The sequence below is a fragment of the Bos grunniens genome, chromosome 15, assembly GCF_055505025.1.
Source record: "Bos grunniens cultivar Pamir isolate PY7600 chromosome 15, Bosgru_T2T1.0, whole genome shotgun sequence".
NCBI classification, from domain to species: Eukaryota; Metazoa; Chordata; class Mammalia; order Artiodactyla; family Bovidae; genus Bos; species Bos grunniens.
Window position 1 is genome coordinate 45,814,824 of NC_141179.1, and position 17,866 is coordinate 45,832,689.

The 17,866-nt window shown below is 43.1% G+C and overlaps 1 protein-coding gene and 1 long non-coding RNA gene across 8 annotated transcripts in view; one reads left to right on the top strand and one right to left on the bottom strand.

Annotated features, from left to right (window-relative positions):
* Window positions 1-686: 686 nt before the first annotated feature.
* SYT9 (synaptotagmin 9) overlaps window positions 687-17,866 on the bottom strand; it is a 208,754-nt gene continuing 191,574 nt past the window's right edge. For 5 of the 7 annotated variants that reach the window (XR_015142107.1, XR_015142108.1, XM_086340299.1 and 2 more), the window contains exon 7: window positions 687-2,897. Coding sequence is in view for 5 of the 7 variants with exons in the window: in XM_086340299.1 (XP_086196425.1) it covers window positions 2,889-2,897 (9 nt within the window). In the remaining 2 variants the exon portion in view is untranslated. Of the gene's footprint in view, window positions 2,898-3,267; window positions 8,907-11,467; window positions 15,811-16,945; window positions 16,970-17,866 lie in introns of those variants that run through there. The other 2 variants (XM_086340297.1, XM_086340298.1) reach the window with 2 other exon arrangements.
* Window positions 15,804-17,817, top strand: LOC147357830 (uncharacterized). The gene is made up of 2 exons (XR_015142109.1): window positions 15,804-16,679; window positions 17,300-17,817. It is a non-coding gene; the product is annotated as an uncharacterized LOC147357830 (long non-coding RNA).

The following is a 17,866-nucleotide window of genomic DNA, read 5'->3' on the forward strand; positions in this document are numbered from 1 at the left end:
ACCCACAGAATCATGAAAGATAATGACTTGCTATTTAAACCACTAAGCTTTGAAGTGCTTTGCTGTGCAGCAATAGATACTTGGAACACCCACCATCGTAGGACAGGATGGCCATGAAGATAACCAGGCATTTTCCATATCTATCTTTTGTCAGTCTCGTTGACGTAAGTATGAGAGTATGCCTTTCTTCTCTTCATATGAAATGTAGTTCCACCAATGGCCATGAGGGCTAAATCATTCCATTTAGAGTCATGACTATTGGGAGCATTTTGAAAATATCCACACTGTAGAAATAGTCCTTTCCCTCCCCTCCATTATTTCTCCCCTCGTCACGCACCAGTGTACTTCCTAGATATCACATTGTCTGTGAAATGTGCCCAGTTCACTGGCTGCAACGATGCTTTTGCAGCAACAGGCATCCAAGGCAGGTTTCCTTGAAGACAAAGCCAGTGAGAGGAATGGGCTCAGAATCAGGGCCGGGTGGCAGAGGGAGACACTGGGTTTCTCCTCATCTCTTGGAACCAGCTTTTCTGAAGGTCTGTTCCAAAGATCCAACCAGGGTGTATCCCTTTCCACTGACATTACCATATTTTTTTTTTCAAGATGATACTTTAATTTCCTTCTCTATTCTGGAAAAGACAATGGAGACTCCCCTTCCCCCCGAGTTCAATGAAACAAGGTTGGAATTTTTCAAAAGGAACATTTACTAGGAAACTAAAGGGAAACCAAACAGAATACAAGAGAACAGAGGCAGAGTTGCAGATGGGCTCAGGGAGTTCAAATTTATAACCAGCCTCTGGCCACAGCTGGACTGCTAGGCAAAGCTTTCCAGATACAAGCCACTTGCCTGCTGGCCCCTATTAAAGTCACCTTCTATTTCATACCAGCAAGCCAGTGGCATACTCAGCCCTCGAGGCAGGAAGATCTTGAGAGCAGGGGAACAATAGGCTCAGCTACCCCAGGATCTCCTACCAAGGCTCCCCATTCCAAGGACAAGTCAAAGCTTATTGGGATGGCTGCCTGATATCTACTGGGGCCAGTCTGGTTTCTCTGGGACCACCTTTCTGGGCTCATCTGCCAGGATCTAGAGATAATATTTCTGCTGACTATCTTGCTGGCACTAGTCCTTCATGCTTTGGTTCTAAACACTGGTATGATGGAAGATGTCTGAATGTGGAGGAATAGGCAGAGGGGAACCTTGGGCAAAGAAACTGAATTCTTCTCATGTCAGCAGACATAGGCAGAACCCTGGGTTCCCTGTCAATTTTCGAGGCTGAAAGCAAATCAGAGATGGAAATGGAATACACAGGCTGGGGAACATGTGAAGCTGGAACGTAGTAACACTGCCTCATACAACCAAAGATCTCCATTCTTTTAAGATTTGACATCAAGGTAGTTTCTTGTACCAGGCAGCCTTGGCAACAAGAATTTTCTGAAGACCTGCCTAGTCCGTGCTTCTACCCAGTTAATCCTGTATGGAAGTGTTAATTCAAATGAAGATAACGAGTTTCCCAGGAAGGTAAACTACAGCCCAACTATGGATTCTTTTGCAGAGAGACTGTATGAAAGAGAAATGCTACCTTGGAGAAATGGTGCAAATGTATGGGCGGGATACCTCACACCAATGTTGGGGAACAGAGGATTACTAGGTAACACCCCCAGCCTCAGGGCATGCTGAGACCTTTGGTTTCATTTGTATAGAAGCAGAAGCAAGGAGGATGTGGAACACAGCTGGCAGTGGGTTGGTGGTCACAAAGAAAGCTGAGTAATGGATGTGATACCCGGGGAGAGCCCTTGACCTTCACTCTAGTAGGTACTTCCATTCCCCAAGTGCTATGAATGTGATATATGTATCTGGAAAGGAAAGGAAACCTGTCTGTGGTTGCCCAAGGCTATGCCTCTGGGCTGTTGCATATGGAAATACCCAGAAGGCACTCAGGCCAAGAAGGCCCCCAAAGCTGTGCCTTCAATCAGGGACCAGCTGTGTCATTTCTTCACGAACTCAGCTCACTCAATGGTACATCTGTTTCTGAGGCTCTTCCCTCAGAAGACAAATGTACCTGGGAAAGGGTATTTCAGATGCCTATGCCATTGAGATGCATGCCTCTCTAACAGGGATGACAATGAACTTTCATTCTACTTGCCAATACCAGTTGAAAGGAAGTGGCTGCTGGGTATTCTGAAAACAGTGCTGGGGATTCTGACTCTGGGTTTAGCAGAAGAGAGGGCCACAATTAACTGGTACTCACTGCCACAGACAAGGGAGTAGGCAGTGAATTTGCTGTGAACTAGACCGCTTTGCACTCGATTTTTTCCAGGGTAATGGCCTGCTTATCCTATTACTCTCCTGGGGCTATTCTTTGCAAAGCTGGAGTACTTCTTGGGTGAAATTATTTTCTGGAGATAGTTATTAGCTCAGTAGTAGTCCAGTGTGAATTAGATCTGCTGCCTACTTAGCACCTGGATAGATTTTAAGATACTCTGTCGTTCCAGGGCCTTCAAGCAAAACACCATGTCAGAGTGACACTGCCGGGGCAGCTGCTGTGAACCCCTCACCAAGGGCCCCGTGTTAATCATTGCGAGTCCTGGCACTAGGTGCTTTAGTACTCTCACTGTGTCAGGCGGTTCTTCCTCAGTCCAGTCTTGATTCTTGGCCAGAAGAGATGTGCTTCCCCTACAGCACACCACCTTAGGCCACCTGAAGATGGCTGGACCATCCACGTTCAGCAAACCCAACCTGGAAAGAGGGCCAGTTATTGCTGTGTTTACAGCTGAGCATTTGGTCACTAGAGTCATCTGGATGTTGTTGGATGGGAAAAGTTACTGAAGATCTCTGTAAGATGGTGGTCTTATTGGGTTCTTGACATAAGTGGTCCTCTTACCCACAGTCATCGTTTCTGTAGGAAAAAGAAACAAAAAGAATGCTTTGGTTTTCATTCATATAAATATATTTTATTTGTTTTCTCTTTTTAATTGAAGTACAGTTGATTTAGAATGTTGTCTTCATTTTTGCTGAACAGCAAAGCTGTTCTGTTACACATTCTTTTTAAAGTGTTCTTTTCCATTATGGTTTATCATAGGACACTGAATATAGTTCTCTGTGCTATACAGTAGGAGTCTGTTGTTTATCCACCCTATATAGAAAAGTTTACATCTGCTAACCTCAACCTCCCACTCCACCCCTCTCCCAACCCCACCAGCCTGTCCTCCTTGTCTTGGCAACCATCAGTCTGTTCTCTATGTCCATGATTCTATTTCACAGATTGATTCATTTGTGTCATATTTTAGATTCCACATATAAGTGGCATCACATATTTGTCTTTCTGACTTACCTTACTTAATATGATAATATGAGAACATGGAGTCGTTCTCCATGTTGCTGCCAATGGCATTACTGCATTCTTTTTTTAAAGCTGAGTAGTATTCCACTGCATATATGTGCCATGTCTTGTTCTTTTTTTACTTTATTTTTTGTTTGTTTTTGGGTATAGCCAGTTAACAATGTTTTAGATTTCAGATGAATAGCAAAGGGACTTATCCATATATATGTATGTATCCAGTGCTTCCCCAAACTCTCCTCCCATCCAGGCTGCCACATAACAAGAGCTCTATGTGCTGTGCAGTAGTTCCTGGTTGGTTATCCATTTTAAATAGTGTGTACCTACCCATCCCCCACCCCCTAACTATCCCTCTTCTGCCCCCCAGCAACCTTAAGTTTGTTTTCTAAGTCTGTGAGTCTCTTTATGTTTTGTAACCAAGTTCATTTGTATCAATTTTTTTTTTTTTTTACCATACATAAGGGAAGTCATATGATATATGTTCTTCTTTGCCTGACTTACTTCACTCAGTATGACAATCTCTAGGTCCAGCATTATTTTATTCTTTTTTATGGTCAAGTAATATTCCATTGTATATATGTACCACATCTTCTTTACCCATTCATCTGTTGATGGACGTTTAGGCTGCTTCCATGTCTTTGCTATTGTGAATGGTGCTACTATGAACACAGGAGTGCATGTATATATTTGAATTAGAGATCTGTCTGGATAAATGCCCAGAAGTGGGATTGCTGGACCATATGTTAGTTCTTTTTTTAGTTTTCTTGAGGAGACTCCATATGGTTTTTTTACAATGGCTACATCAACTTACACTCCCACCAACAGTGAAAGACGATTACTTTCTCTCCACATCCTCTCCAGCATCTGTTATTTGTAGACTTTTTAATGATGGCCCTTCTGACTGTTAGGAGGTGGTTGCTGCTGCTGCTAAGTCACTTCAGTCATGTCCGACTCTGTGCGACCCCATAGACAGCAGCCCACCAGGTTCTGCCATCCTTGGGATTCTCCAGGCAAGAACACTGGACTGGGTTGCCATTTCCTTCTCCAATGCATGAAAGTGAAAAGTGAAAGTGAAGTCGCTCAGTCGTATCCGACTCTTGGCGACCCCATGGAGTGCAGCCTACCAGGCTCCTCCGTCCATGGGATTTTCCAGGCAACAGTACTGGAGTGGGTTGCCATTGTGCTACCTCATTGTAATTTTGATTTGCATTTTTTAATAATTAACAATGTTAAGCATCTTTTCATGTGCCTATTGGCCTTTGGAGAAATGTCTATTTAGTTCTTCTGTCCACTTTTTGATTGGATTGTTTGGTTTTTTGTTGTTGAGTTACATAAGCTGTATATTTGGAAATTAAGACTTTGTTGGTCACATTGTTTGCTGATATTCTCTCCATTCTATACACTGTCTTTCCTTTTTTTTTTTTGTCTGTGGTTTCCTTTGCTGTGCAAAAGCTTATAATTTTGATTAGGTCACATCTGTTTATTTGTGTTTTTATTTCTACTGCCTTGGTTGACTGACCTAAGAAAACTTTTATGATTTTTGTCAGAGAATGTTTTGTGTATGATCTCTTCTAGGTATTTTATGGTGTCAGGTCTTATATTTATGTCTTTAAGCCATTTTGAATCCAGACAATACTGCAAAGCCACCGTAATCAAAACAGCATGGTATTTACACAAAAACAGACATATGAGTAAATGGAACAGAATAGAGAGCCCAGAAATATTAATAAACCCACACACCTATGCTCAGTTAATCTTTGACAAAGGAAGCAAGAATATACAAGGTGAATATACAACTGTAGCCCACCATGGTCCTCTGTCTATGGGATTTTCCAGGCAAGAATACTGGAGTGGGTTGTCATTTCCTTCTCCAGAGGATCTTCCCGACCCAGGGATTGAACCCAGGTCTCCCGCATTGTAAGCAAGGCGCTTTACCATCTGAGCCACCAGGGCAGTCACACACCTATGCTCAGTTAATCTTTGACAAAGGAGGCAAGAATATACAAAGTGAAAAAAACACTTTTTAGCAAGTGATGTTTGGAAAATTGAAAGCACGTAAATCAATGAAGTTAGAATACACCCTCTCACCATACACAAAATATTTCCTTTATTTTTTAAATTGAAGTATAGTTTATTTATAATGTTTCAAATATATAGCAAAATGATTCAGTTATGCATATTTATATATGTTCTTTTTCAGATTTTTTTCCATTATAGGTTATTATAATTGAATATAGTTCCCTGTGCTAATAGTAGTTCCTTGTTTATATATGCTAGCGTGTATCTGTTCATTCCAAATTCCCAGTTTATCCCTCTCCCCTTTCCCTTTGGTAACCATGTTTGTCTTCTATGTCTGTCATCCATATGTTTTTAATGTGTATCAGACAAGTGCCAGGCTCTGTGACAGATTCTGTTGATAGAGATACCATGAGGAAGACACATATCCTGCTTTCAAAGAGCTCACAGTGGGAGATATTACAACATGAGAAGCTGAACAACAGAGATATGTGTAAAATGTGTAGGAGCAAAGAGGAGAGAAGAGCTAACTTTGAGGGGACTGAGGTCTATAGAGAGGACCATAAGGATGTCTTGAGCTGGGCCATTTTGGCTGAAGAGGAGGTCATCAGGAGTGAAAGAGGGAAGGCCACTGTGGGCAGAGGAAAGAGCCTGTGCAAAGGCAGGAAATGGCATTGAAGGAACTATCAGAATGTGGTGTGAGGAGTGGAGTAGGAGAAATTAAGAAGACTGGGGAGCAGAGGGTCTGCGTGGGGTGACATACCTTCCCTGTTCTCAAGCTGTGAGGATGGGCTCTTTGACTGGAGCCCCAGACTTAAGAGTAGGAGGAACTCTTGTGAGTCACACTCAGCCCAGCATTCAACTTAATTTAAACTCAGGGCATCTTCCAATACAGACTAAGAGTATTAATGCTGCAGTTACAGAGAGAAAGAAAACTGCAGTTACTTCCATGGACACAGCAATAACAAAAATCAAACATGTAAACCATAGGAGAGCTGCAAACATTCTCAAACTGGAATGTCTGGAGTGCATTTCAAAGATCAAATGTTCATGTGTGAGGTCATCAGAGAAGGTAACACAAGCCAGAGGGTACCCGGAAGAAGGAAAACGAGTCTGTCTCTGGCCTTTGGCTCTGAAGTGTGTGCATGGTGTGGGCATACCCATACCCCTGGGAAAGGATATTATTCTCTGGATAAGGAGGAAAATGTGAATGGATACTTCCCCTATATTGTGATTCAAATACAACAAAAGTTCCCAGATACTCTGGAGCACCCTCCAATTGGCTCTACTTCCCAACCCACCATCCACATTAGGTGCTGGTTCCCAAAAGCCCTTTTGTCAGCTGTGAGACTCATACCTGCAGGGCAGCTTGCCAGTTCCTGAATCTTTTCTTATCAGGAAGGCAAGCCATCAACAGGCTCAGGCCCACCAATGAATGCCATGTGGTCTGGAATTAGTGTGCTGATATTAGCCAGGGCGGCCACATGCCTTCAGTTTTTGATTAACTATAGTGATATGAACTTTACAAACCCTTAAAAGAACCGTCTGAAGCTCTTTACTGAAGGATACAGGGATGTAGAGAGATTAATTTTCCCAAAGTCATGTTATCAGAGCTGGAATTTGATCCCAAGACTTCTAACTAGTTTAAGCTTCACAGTATTTACAATACCCAAGACATAGAAGGAACATAAATGTCCATCAACAGATGAATGGATAAAGAAGATGTGATACACACACAGGAATACAACTTGACCAAAAAAAAAAGATTGAAATAATGCCATTTTCAGCAACATAGAGGACTCAGAGATTATCATACTAAGTGCATGTTCACAAAGATAAATACAAGATATCACTTATATGTAGAATCTAAAATATGACACAAATGAATTGATCTACAAAACAGAAACAGACTCACAGACATAGAAACAAAGGAAAGGGGGTTAGAGAGGGATAAATTAGGAGTTTGGGATTCGCAGATACAAACTACTGTACATAAAATAGAGAAGAATAAGGTCCTACTATATAGCACAGGGAACTATGTTCAATATCCAACAATAAACCATAAGGGAAAAGAATATGAAGAATATATATAAACTGAATCACTTTACTATACACCAAAAAAACACAACATTGTAAATCAACTACACAAATTAAAAATCTTTTAAAATGAAATTAAATAAAAACTGGAAGCTTTAGCAATTGCATAATTTCTAAGTGCACTGTACAAGTTCAGTCTATACATCTGAGCTTCCGTCTTGGTTTTCTAGACACTCTGAACCTAGCCAGATGGGGCAACTTTAAGAAACCCTAGTCCAAGATAGTAGCATGCAGCAGGTGCTGTATTTCACTTACAGCTTCCCACCTTCTTATTCCATTTCTCTGGATTGCCCTGGCCAGTGGCCTGCATATGTATCTCACTTGTCCCTTCAGTTCTCGATCCCATCCTTCCCCATTATGACCTTAGTTTCATTTCTTCATCTGCAGAGTCCCTTCAGACTGCTTTGGGTAGAGCTCTTCCTAAACATTCAGCCTCTTGGACTACTTTTGCATCTGGTTTGTTGCCTAAGGCATGTATAGAGGGCTGGGCTATGACCTCAGCCCATTTTTTTTTACCAGTCCCCATACCCAGGAATACTACCAGCAGAGGCCATGCTGCCAATGGCCAAATCACAGCACAGCTCCAAGATGACCTCTTTAGCTGGGCTTTGGTCACTTGGTGAATTTTGTTATGTGACTCAAGCTCAGCCCCTGGGAATACTGCGGAGGGCCCTACTGGTCTACCCCTTCTTCAGCTGGGTGAATTTTCTGGGTCCTAATCCTGCCTGATCTCAGCATCCTTGTTTCCCTACTCTGAACAGTGCCACTAAGTCCCCAGAGTGCCAGCCCACAAGATGAAGTCTGCCAGCCCACAAGACGAAGGGATAAAGAAGTTTCAACACATTTGGTGGAGGGGTATGGTCACTTCTACCAGGAATCTTAGCATTTTTTCTTCAAAAAGAGAACAAATGAAAAATAGACAAATACATGAAATAATCATTACAGCTGAATATTTTTAACACAATCTGCTCAGAAACTGACTGATTAAATATAAAATTTTGAGTATGCCATGGGTGGATTGTGCTGTGGCTCAGTTCCTTTTGTCTGTGCTGTGGAAGACTTGAAAAACTCAACCAATGTCAAACAAACAAACAAACAAAAAAAACCCAAAAAGCAAATAATACTTTTCTAAACACTTATAACCTAATAAGTGGTTACTTAGCCAAGATTTCTAATAAATGAGGTATGAGGAAAGATTTTTCTACAGTTTAGAAGAGCACTGACCCAGCAGGGGTGGTGGTGGGATGGGGTGGTGGAGACTGTGGCATCCAGACCAAAGACAGCAGTGATGGTTCGAGCTCTGGTAGCCATGAGGCTGTGTGGCTGGTTTCAGTGCCGGTGTCAGGACCAGGGGGCAGAAGAAAAGCAGCGTCCTTGTTATCAGGCAGTACCAGGTGTTTAGAAGATATTAGGAACTTCAGTAGCATCAACAGGAAGTGGTGGTTACAGTCTTATCTGAACAGAGGGGATTTTAAGCAAATTCAATTGTCCTGAGACATATGGATTTGATTTGAATGAAATTGAATTGAAACCAAAGATGAGAACTGTCCCGATGAAAACTGTAATGTGAAGTGACATTTCGATCACAAAAATGACAGCTGATGTGAGTCAGGCCATTGAGACTGACCCCAAATTAAGAACATGAAAAGACTGAGTGGATCATTAGATAATATCTGCCTGTGAATTGGAAAATCGGTTTTGATTACAGGAAGTATCTAAGGGCTTTGAAATAGGAAGCCTGTTGAAAATTGAAGTGACTCATTACATGATTCAATCTTATTGTACTTAAAACTGTTAAACTTGTACTTTAAAATTTTATTTAAAAAGCATAAAAATCTTGGGATTTTGCTTCTTATTTATTACTTAACACAGATCTGCAAATATATGAAGAAACACCATCCCCTGCCCGCTTAAAATCTGAGTCTTCCCTTTTCAATTTCCCCAAGGAGGGCTGTCTTCACTTTCCTTTGCCTCTTGAAGAATCAGCATGTTAAAGAAAGTGTGAAGGTAACTGCATTTCCAGCCAGGTGTGTGTATATGCGTGTTAGTTGCTCAGTCGTGTCCAACACTTTGCAACTGGAGCCTGCCAGGCTCCTCTGTCCATGGAATCTCCAGGCAAGAATATTGGAGTGGGTTGCTATTTCCTTCTTCAGGGGATCTTCCCAACCCAGGGATCAAACCCAGCCAGGTGACTGGGGCCAAAGACAGAAAACGGAAGCATCCATTTGGGTATTAATTACTATTTATTGAGCACTCAAGCACCCTGCTTTGCCCTAAGAGATTTGCAAACCTTATCTCGTTCAGTCCTTGCCTTGACCCTCTGTGATAGATGTTAAATTGCTTTTTTTTTTTTCTTACAAAGGTAACTGAGTCTGAGAAAAGCCAAACAACAACAAAGGTTGTAAATGGCAGAGCCAGGATCTGCCATCATATGTGTATGGATCCAAATGTGTGCTCTTAGGTCCTGTGCCCGGGACAGCAAATTATGACACCTTGAATGCCAACTCCATTATGGTGCCCTTCTAAAAAGGAATCTCTGTTCAGAAAGGAATTCTGAACAGTCCAGAGTTCGTAGAAAGTGTTAAGATCCACTGTCAAGTCAACCTTGAAGGGAAGGCGGTGAATGGTGACATGTGTGACATACAGGCTGTTACTAAGAGGGATTCATCAGAAAAAAGAAGCAAGGGCTATAAGTGTGGCGTTGTTCAAAAGATAAGAAGACCATTGTCATGGCTTTTCAGATGAAGGGGCAAGTTAGGGAACTGCTGCAAGGAAAAACTTATTCCAGTTGATGAAGAGGACTTTTGGGGTTGGTTACTCCAAGTTTACATTCAGTACATTTATTCTTAATTTGTCCCACAAGCATTTACTGAGCACCAGGCACTAGAAACACAAAGATGACCAATACACACCCTTCTCTTGAAGAGCTCACAGTTGTCAGTAGATGACTTGAGAACTAAGGCTGATGAGAAAGAAAAGGGAAAGTAAATGAAGTCTCATCAAGAAGCTCATTTGTAACTGCTAAGTGCTACACGCCTGTGTATGTGTGTGTGCATGCGTGTGCAGTGGTAGCTCCATCTACTCAAATCAGAGAAGGAAGAAAAAAGTTATGATAAAAAAATTGGGTGAGGGTTAATGTTGAAAGGGTCTTAGGATATATGTGACACACTAGATTGAGCAATAAAATTCCACTTCAAAAGTCTGAGGATGAGGATTTCCCTGATGGTCCAGTGGTTAAGAATCCACTTTTCAAGGCAGGCTTCCCTGTGGCTCCAACAGTAAAGAGTCTGCCTGCGATGCCAGAGATCCAGGTTCGATTCCTGGGTTGGGAAGATCCCCTGGAGAAGGGACTGGAAACCCATTCTAGTATTGTTGCCTAGAGAATCCCATGCCCATGTGTTGCAACTACTGCTGTAACTACTGAAGCCTGAGAGCCTAGAGCCTGTGCTCTGCAACGAGACGCGACCACAATGAGAAGCCTGTGCACGCTAAGAAAGACCCAGCACAGCAATAAATAAAGAAAGCCTAAGAAGTCTCTTGCTGGCAATGCAGCTAGGAGAAACCAATCAGGAGAACATACTGCCCTTGTTAATGAACAGCTGTGGTGAAACCTCCCTGGGAGGCAACCATGCCCGTCCCAGGTCCTGGCACAGGTATCCTGTCTTTGTAATTTGGAACTCAGATCTTGGGTAATCTCAGTCACTGTAGAGGACTTGAAGAGATAATTCTATTCCTGTCATTAGGAATAGTAACTTTGTAATGCCAGAAAGATGTAACAAACAAGAATTACAAATGATGAATTGATGCTTTTGTGTAAGTTATATTTATTTGAGTATAATAGCACAATTTTGCTTTGTTTATGCTTTTAAGGTCAATGGTTAATGAAATGGTATAGTAGAAATTTACCAGATTTATGATTTTAGTGCACATATTTAGGAGAACTTAACTTGCTAAATTTATAGTCAATAATATTCCAATGTTTAGGAAAATCCAATATACTAAATTTATGAATTTGATTTTTCAAAGATTTTATTTATTTAATATTGACTTTGCTGCTTCTCTGTTGCTGCACAGGCTCTTCTCTAGTTGCCCGAGGTGGGAGCTCCTTTCTAGATGGGGTAGACTCAGCAGTTGCAGCTTCCAGGCTCTAGGGCAGTGGCTCAATAGTTGAGGTGCATGGGCTTAGTTGCTAAGTGGCATTTGGGATGTTCCTGGATCACGGACTGAACTCATGTCTCCTGTATTGGCAGGTGGATGTTTTACCACTGAGCTGCCAGGGAAGTCCTGAGTTTGATTTTTAAGATGCTGAAATGCTCAAAGTAATTTAAGCTAAATGTATAAGATTTTATTTATTAGCATTATAAGAGTTAATATTCCTTGAGAACAATTTGGTTTAACACCTACTGTGTTAGATATTTGAAATGTTTGACATAACAACTTGTGACCTTAGTTTGAAATGTTTAAGGGAAAATAGTCAATCATTGTTTAAACAGTACTTAAATATTAAAAGAGTAGTTTTTTTTTTTTTGCTAGATTTATAAAGTTTTTTTCCCTTTAATTTGAAATATTTAAGAGAATTTGATTAAGTGTGAAATTGGCTTTAGAACTCTAGGGAAATTTAATCTGTCAAATTAATGAGCTAATTGAGAATTAAGCAAAGAACAAGTAAAACTGAGCATTTTAGTTTCACAACTAAATGATTAGATTTATAACCATTATAATAGTTAACACTATGCAGGATTTAGTATGTACTGTTCTAAGCATATTACATGTATTAATCCATTTAACTCCTCACCAGTTCTCTGAGGTGGGTCCTGTTATTATTCTCATTTTATAGATGAGGAAACTGAGGTACATAGATGTCGAATAAGTGCCTTACCAAGTGCTTCCAACTAAACTGCTTCAGTTCAGTTCAGCTGCTCTGTGTGTCTGACTCTTGTGGCCCCATGGACTGCAGCATGCCAGGCTTCCCTGTCATTCACCAACTCATGGACCTTGCTCAAACTCATGTCTATTGAGCCGCAGATGTGGTCAGAGCAGGTAATCAGGGTCAGATGAGGTCATGAGGGTGGGGCCCTCATGATGGGATTAGTGCCCTTATAAGATGAGTCACCAGAGAGCCTCTCTCCTGCTCTCTCCCTGCTTCTGTCCACCCACCATGTGAGGACACAGTGAGGACACATCTTCGATCTAGAAAAAGAGCTTTCACCAGAATGCAATCATGCTGATCTCTAACTTCTAGCCTCCAGATCCCTGAGAAAATAAGCTTCTGTTGTTTTAGCCTCCCAGTCTGTGGTATTTTGTTATGGCAGTCTGAGTTAAAAAGCCTCTTGATGAAAGTGAAAGAGGAGAGTGAAAAAGTTGGCTTAAAGCTCACCATTCAGAAAATGAAGATCATGGCATCTGGTCCCATCACTTCATGGGAAATAGATAGGGAAACAGTGGAAATGGTGTCAGACTTTATTTTTTTGGGCTCCAAAATCACTGCAGATGGTGACTGCAGCCATGAAATTAAAAGACGCTTACTCCTTGGAAGGAAAGTTATGTCCAACCTAGATAGAATATTCAAAAGCAGAGACATTACTTTGCCAACAAAGGTCCGGCTAGTCAAGGCTATGGTTTTTCCAGTGGTCATGTATGGATGTGAGAGTTGGACTGTGAAGAAGGCTGAGTGCCGAAGAATTGATGCTTTTGAACTGTGGTGTTGGAGAAGACTCTTGAGAGTCCCTTGGACTGCAAGGAGATCCAACCAGTCCATTCTGAAGGAGATCAGCCCTGGGATTTCTTTGGAAGGAATGATGCTAATGCTGAAACTCCAGTACTTTGGCCACCTCATACGAAGAGTTGACTCATTGGAAAAGGCTCTGATGCTGGGAGGGATTGGGGGCAGGAGGAGAAGGCGACGACAGAGGATGAGATGGCTGGATGGCATCACCGACTCGATGGACGTGAGTCTGAGTGAACTCCGGGAGTTGGTGATGGACAGGGAGGCCTGGCGTGCTGCGATTCATGGGGTCGCAAAGAGTCGGACATGACTGAGCGACTGAACTGAACTGAACTGATACTAGTTTCCTTGATTTCTCTTCTTTCCCCTACCTTTAAGTGTTGGAATGTCCCAATTTTTAGTCCTTGGGCTTCTTCTCTTCTCCATTTACATCTGGACCTACTTCTGGAATTCTAGATTTCTGTCTCTAACTGCCACGTGATATCTCCCTGTAGATGCATCCAGTGGATGTAGTTAAGTAGTTAAGTCAAATGTAGTTAAGTCCAACTCCAGAGTGCCCTACATAGGCACTCCCCCTGTGGCCTTCCTCAGCTCACTTGTGGGAACTCTACCCCTTCACTTCTGTTACCTCCATCCCTTCACTTCTGTCACACCCTACATCAGCAAGTCCTGTTAGGTCTCCTTCCAAAATCTATCCAGAATGTAACCACTTCTCAACTCTACCCTTGCTTCTACACCGGCCCAAGCCTCTACTGCTTCCATCTAGATCGTAGTGGCAGACTCCTAAAGGTTCTCCCCACTTTCACTCTTGCCCCGATATAGTCTATTCCAAACACACAGAACCAGGGGGAATGGTTGTAAGCCATCACGTCACATCTCTCTTCAAAATGCTGCAATGGCTTTTCCGTTTACCTCAGAGTGGGAATCAAAGTTCTTATGAAGATCACTAGGTTCTGTGCAACTGGGCCCCACCCACCCCGTGTACCTTTCTGATCTCATTTCTATTATGCTCCCTCTCAGCCCCATTATTCTCCCACACTGCTTACCTCACTCCTTGTACAGGCTTCCTACAGGCCTCAGTGTTGGCTGTTCCTCAGCCTGTATTTCTACATGGCTTGCTCCCTAATCTCTTTCAAGTGTTTGCTCAAATGTTTCAATGCTCCTCAAGGCCTACCATTACCTATATTAAAATAAACCTTCTTTTAAAACACACAACCAACTAACCAACCAACAACAACTGGGACTTCCCTGGTGATCCAGTGGTTAGGACTCTGAGCTCTCAATGTAGGGGGCTCAGGTTCAATTCCTGGTCGGGGAACTAGATACTGTGTGCAGCAATTAAGACCCCGTGCAGCCAAATTAAAAAAAAAAATTTTTTTTTAACTTTTTAAAAATTAAAAAAAAAATTTTAATTAAAAAAAAAAAACTAAAAGAAAAATCACTACCACGTTTCTGATTCTCCTCGTTTTCTTATATTTTTCACAGTACTTATTACCTCCAACACAATGTTCACTTACAATGTTTCTTTTTTGTTCCTCTTACTAAAATATAAGCTTTCAGTTCAGTTCAGTTCAGTCGCTCAGTTGTGTTGGACTCTTTGTGATCCCATGAATTGCAGCACGCCAGGCCTCCCTGTCCATCACCAGCTCTGGGAGTTCACTCAGACTCACGTCCATTGGGTCAGTAATGCCATCTAGCCATCTCATCCTCTGTCGTCCCCTTCTCCTCCTGCCCCCGATCCCTCCCAGCATCATAAATATAAGCTTTATGAGGACAAAAGTTTTTGTCTATTTCTTTCTCGCAGATGGATACTCAGAGTAGTATGGCACTCAATTAATATTCACTGATGAATAAGTAAATGACTGAGTCCCCCACTTCCCTCTCAAAGTGATTGTTTTAAAGGCAGCTGGACTGATCATTACTTGGACAGAATGCCACAATGTAACAAATGATGCAGGAATGCAAGGAGAATCTTGAAAGGTTGTTGAGACAAGCAGCCAGCATGGTGAGCACAAGGGTGAAGGAATTCTGAGCTTCCTGGAGGAAACAGTCACGCATCTTCCATTGTGCTTTTAAACTCAGGTGATTCTTTTGCAGAGATCTTTGTGAGAACTGTCTGTTCTTTTGTTTTGCCACAAGTATCACCTGAGACAATGACTGAGAACTTGCCTGCACTAAATAGCTCTATGGCTGCCATCTTTCACTTGGAGAACTGGGTGCTGGAAGGAAGGCAGAGCTCATTTAGTCCTCAAAAAAAGGGAGCTTCTTCAGCTTTCAGAGCTAGCACTGGGTTACTTGTATACATTAATACAACCATATGCCTGTATGTTTGAAAATATGGCATCCAGAGTCTTTCTAACAAATCAGCAATCATTTTCCAAGTTGTAAGATAGAAGAAACTGGAATTCTATCCAACAAGAAATTATTCGACACTGACTTTGTGCCAGGCGTTTTGCCAGGTACTGGTTACATAATGATGAATAACAGTCTCTATCCTCAGGGAGCAATTGGATGTGCTGCAGGTGACTCATACACAGATAACATCAAGTGTCATCAAATGCTAAGTACGGGGTGAACACAGGGGACCAGGAGAACTCAGACCAGAGACATTTAACTCATAGTGGGCGGATCTTCCTGAAGAAAATGACAAGTGATAAGATGCTTAAAAGATAAGCTGGATCCAGCCAGGCAAAAAGGGGTGGACAGGACAGCACACACACAAAAAGAAGGGAAAGCAGGAGCAGGGGCCACGGAGTGAATAAAAAAGCATGATGTGGACCACTGATAATTGGGCCCAGCCTCAACATAACAGGAGGAGGTGGGGGAGGAGTCACAGAGGACCTTGAATGTCAAGATAAAGAACTTGATCTTGTTCAGGACAAAGCGGAGTAACTGAAGGATTTTAAGTATGAGAGCAACATGTCAGATTTGTGCTTGAGGCTTTGTGTGAATTAAGACACAGGAATCCTGCCAGGCACACCCACCACTTGTCAGTGGACAGGAGAGAGGTGACCTTCACCTTCCTAGCTCTCCTCAGCCCCGCTCCCTGGTGAAGGTACTGCCTACAGGGCAGTCTGCACAGCCCTGGGGAAGAAGCTCCTGTGGGGACTTAGTTATTAAAGGTAGAGCCCAGATCCTATGTTGTTAGCCTGAGAAGCTGGGGTCAGGAGAGGCAGGATTATTCTGCACAATGACGCGAAGTGCGCTCCTTCCACTCAGCTTCCTATTGGCAGGGACAGTATTAGGTGGATGCTTCTTTCTCAGGTTATAGAACTTTCAGTTTCCCATGAGCTGTTTTGTCTCTGCAGTCACGCCCCAACCCTTAGGAAAGCTTCATTCAACACTAGAGCCTGGCTCCAGCTGTGTTTTGGGAGAACTGAGGCAGCGCTATGTCCACACTTGGGGAAAGCAGGGCAGAGAGAAGCTGGGGGCTGGAAACAGCATTTCCAAGACCTCCAAAGACGGGCAGCAGAGAAACCCAGGCGCAGCTGGAAGGAGAAAGGGTGAGCACAGTGAGACGCATGAGACACGCAGACAAGCATTGTTTAGGGGTTGGTTGAGCCAAGAGAGGACACGAAGTCAACTTAGGGCAGCAGAAAGGGCAGAGGCTCAGATCAGACAGGATCTGAGGACCCTGGTCTTTCATCAAGGGGATGGAAATACAGTGATAAGGGAGAAAAGTGACTGAGAGTGTAGCAAGGCCAGGGCAACAGTGGCTGGTGCTGCATGAAGTGGGGATTGGTGTTACCTGTGGGGATGCTGCACTCACCTGGCTTTGTTAGGAGCACCTGGCCTGTCAGACGAGGAGCAAGCAGAGGGGACTGGATGAGGAGGCTGAACTCAGCTCCTCTCCCTGGGGCTCCTGACGAGGGTGAGGGTGGGACACGAGACTGCAGGGGCAGCCCCTGACTCCCTGGGACTCTGCATCCCACCCACAGCTCTTCCCAAGTCTTTGCTCTGCTGTCCACTTCTCATTCTGGGTCTCTGTCCAGTGTCATCTCCCCACCTCCCCACATAAAGCCGGCTCCCACCCGCTCCTATCACGTTTGTTGTGTTTCCATCCTCCATCTCATCGAGACTCATTTTCTGTTTATTTTTACGGAATATCTGTCTCCTTCGCCAGAACGAAAGCTCCATGGTGCCAGGCATTTTGCCTGTTGCTTGAACACTGGTTCCCGAGAGTGGAAGAGCAGGCAGCAGGTGCTCAGTGAACACGGACTGAATAAATGCTGAGAGCAGACATCATCAGCACAGCTGAAGACTACGGTGGGGACTGACGTACACCAAAGGCCAGCCCCCGGCAGTTAGAGGAACATAGCCTGGAGTGTGTTCCCAGCTCACCCGGCCACCACCCCCTCCATCACCTCTCCACCACAGCGCTGAGATGCTGAAAGTAAGACAGCTCTCTCTTCATCCCCTTCCACCCAACCCCACTGTCAGCTATCTGGACCAAGACTGGGCACCCAAGTCAAGATGGGCAATGAGAGAGCCTTCAACGGGAAAATGTAAAAGAGTACGGAAGAGAAAAGACAGAGGGATGTGAATGTGTGGGGCGGGGGTGGGGAGAGACGAATGTAGTAGATGATGAAAGGAGAGAGCAGAGTCAAAGCAAAAAATAAACAAACATCTGGTTTTCCTAAAGTTTCCAGTTTCGGCCCCAGTCCTTCCTGGAACATAGATACCTCCCCAC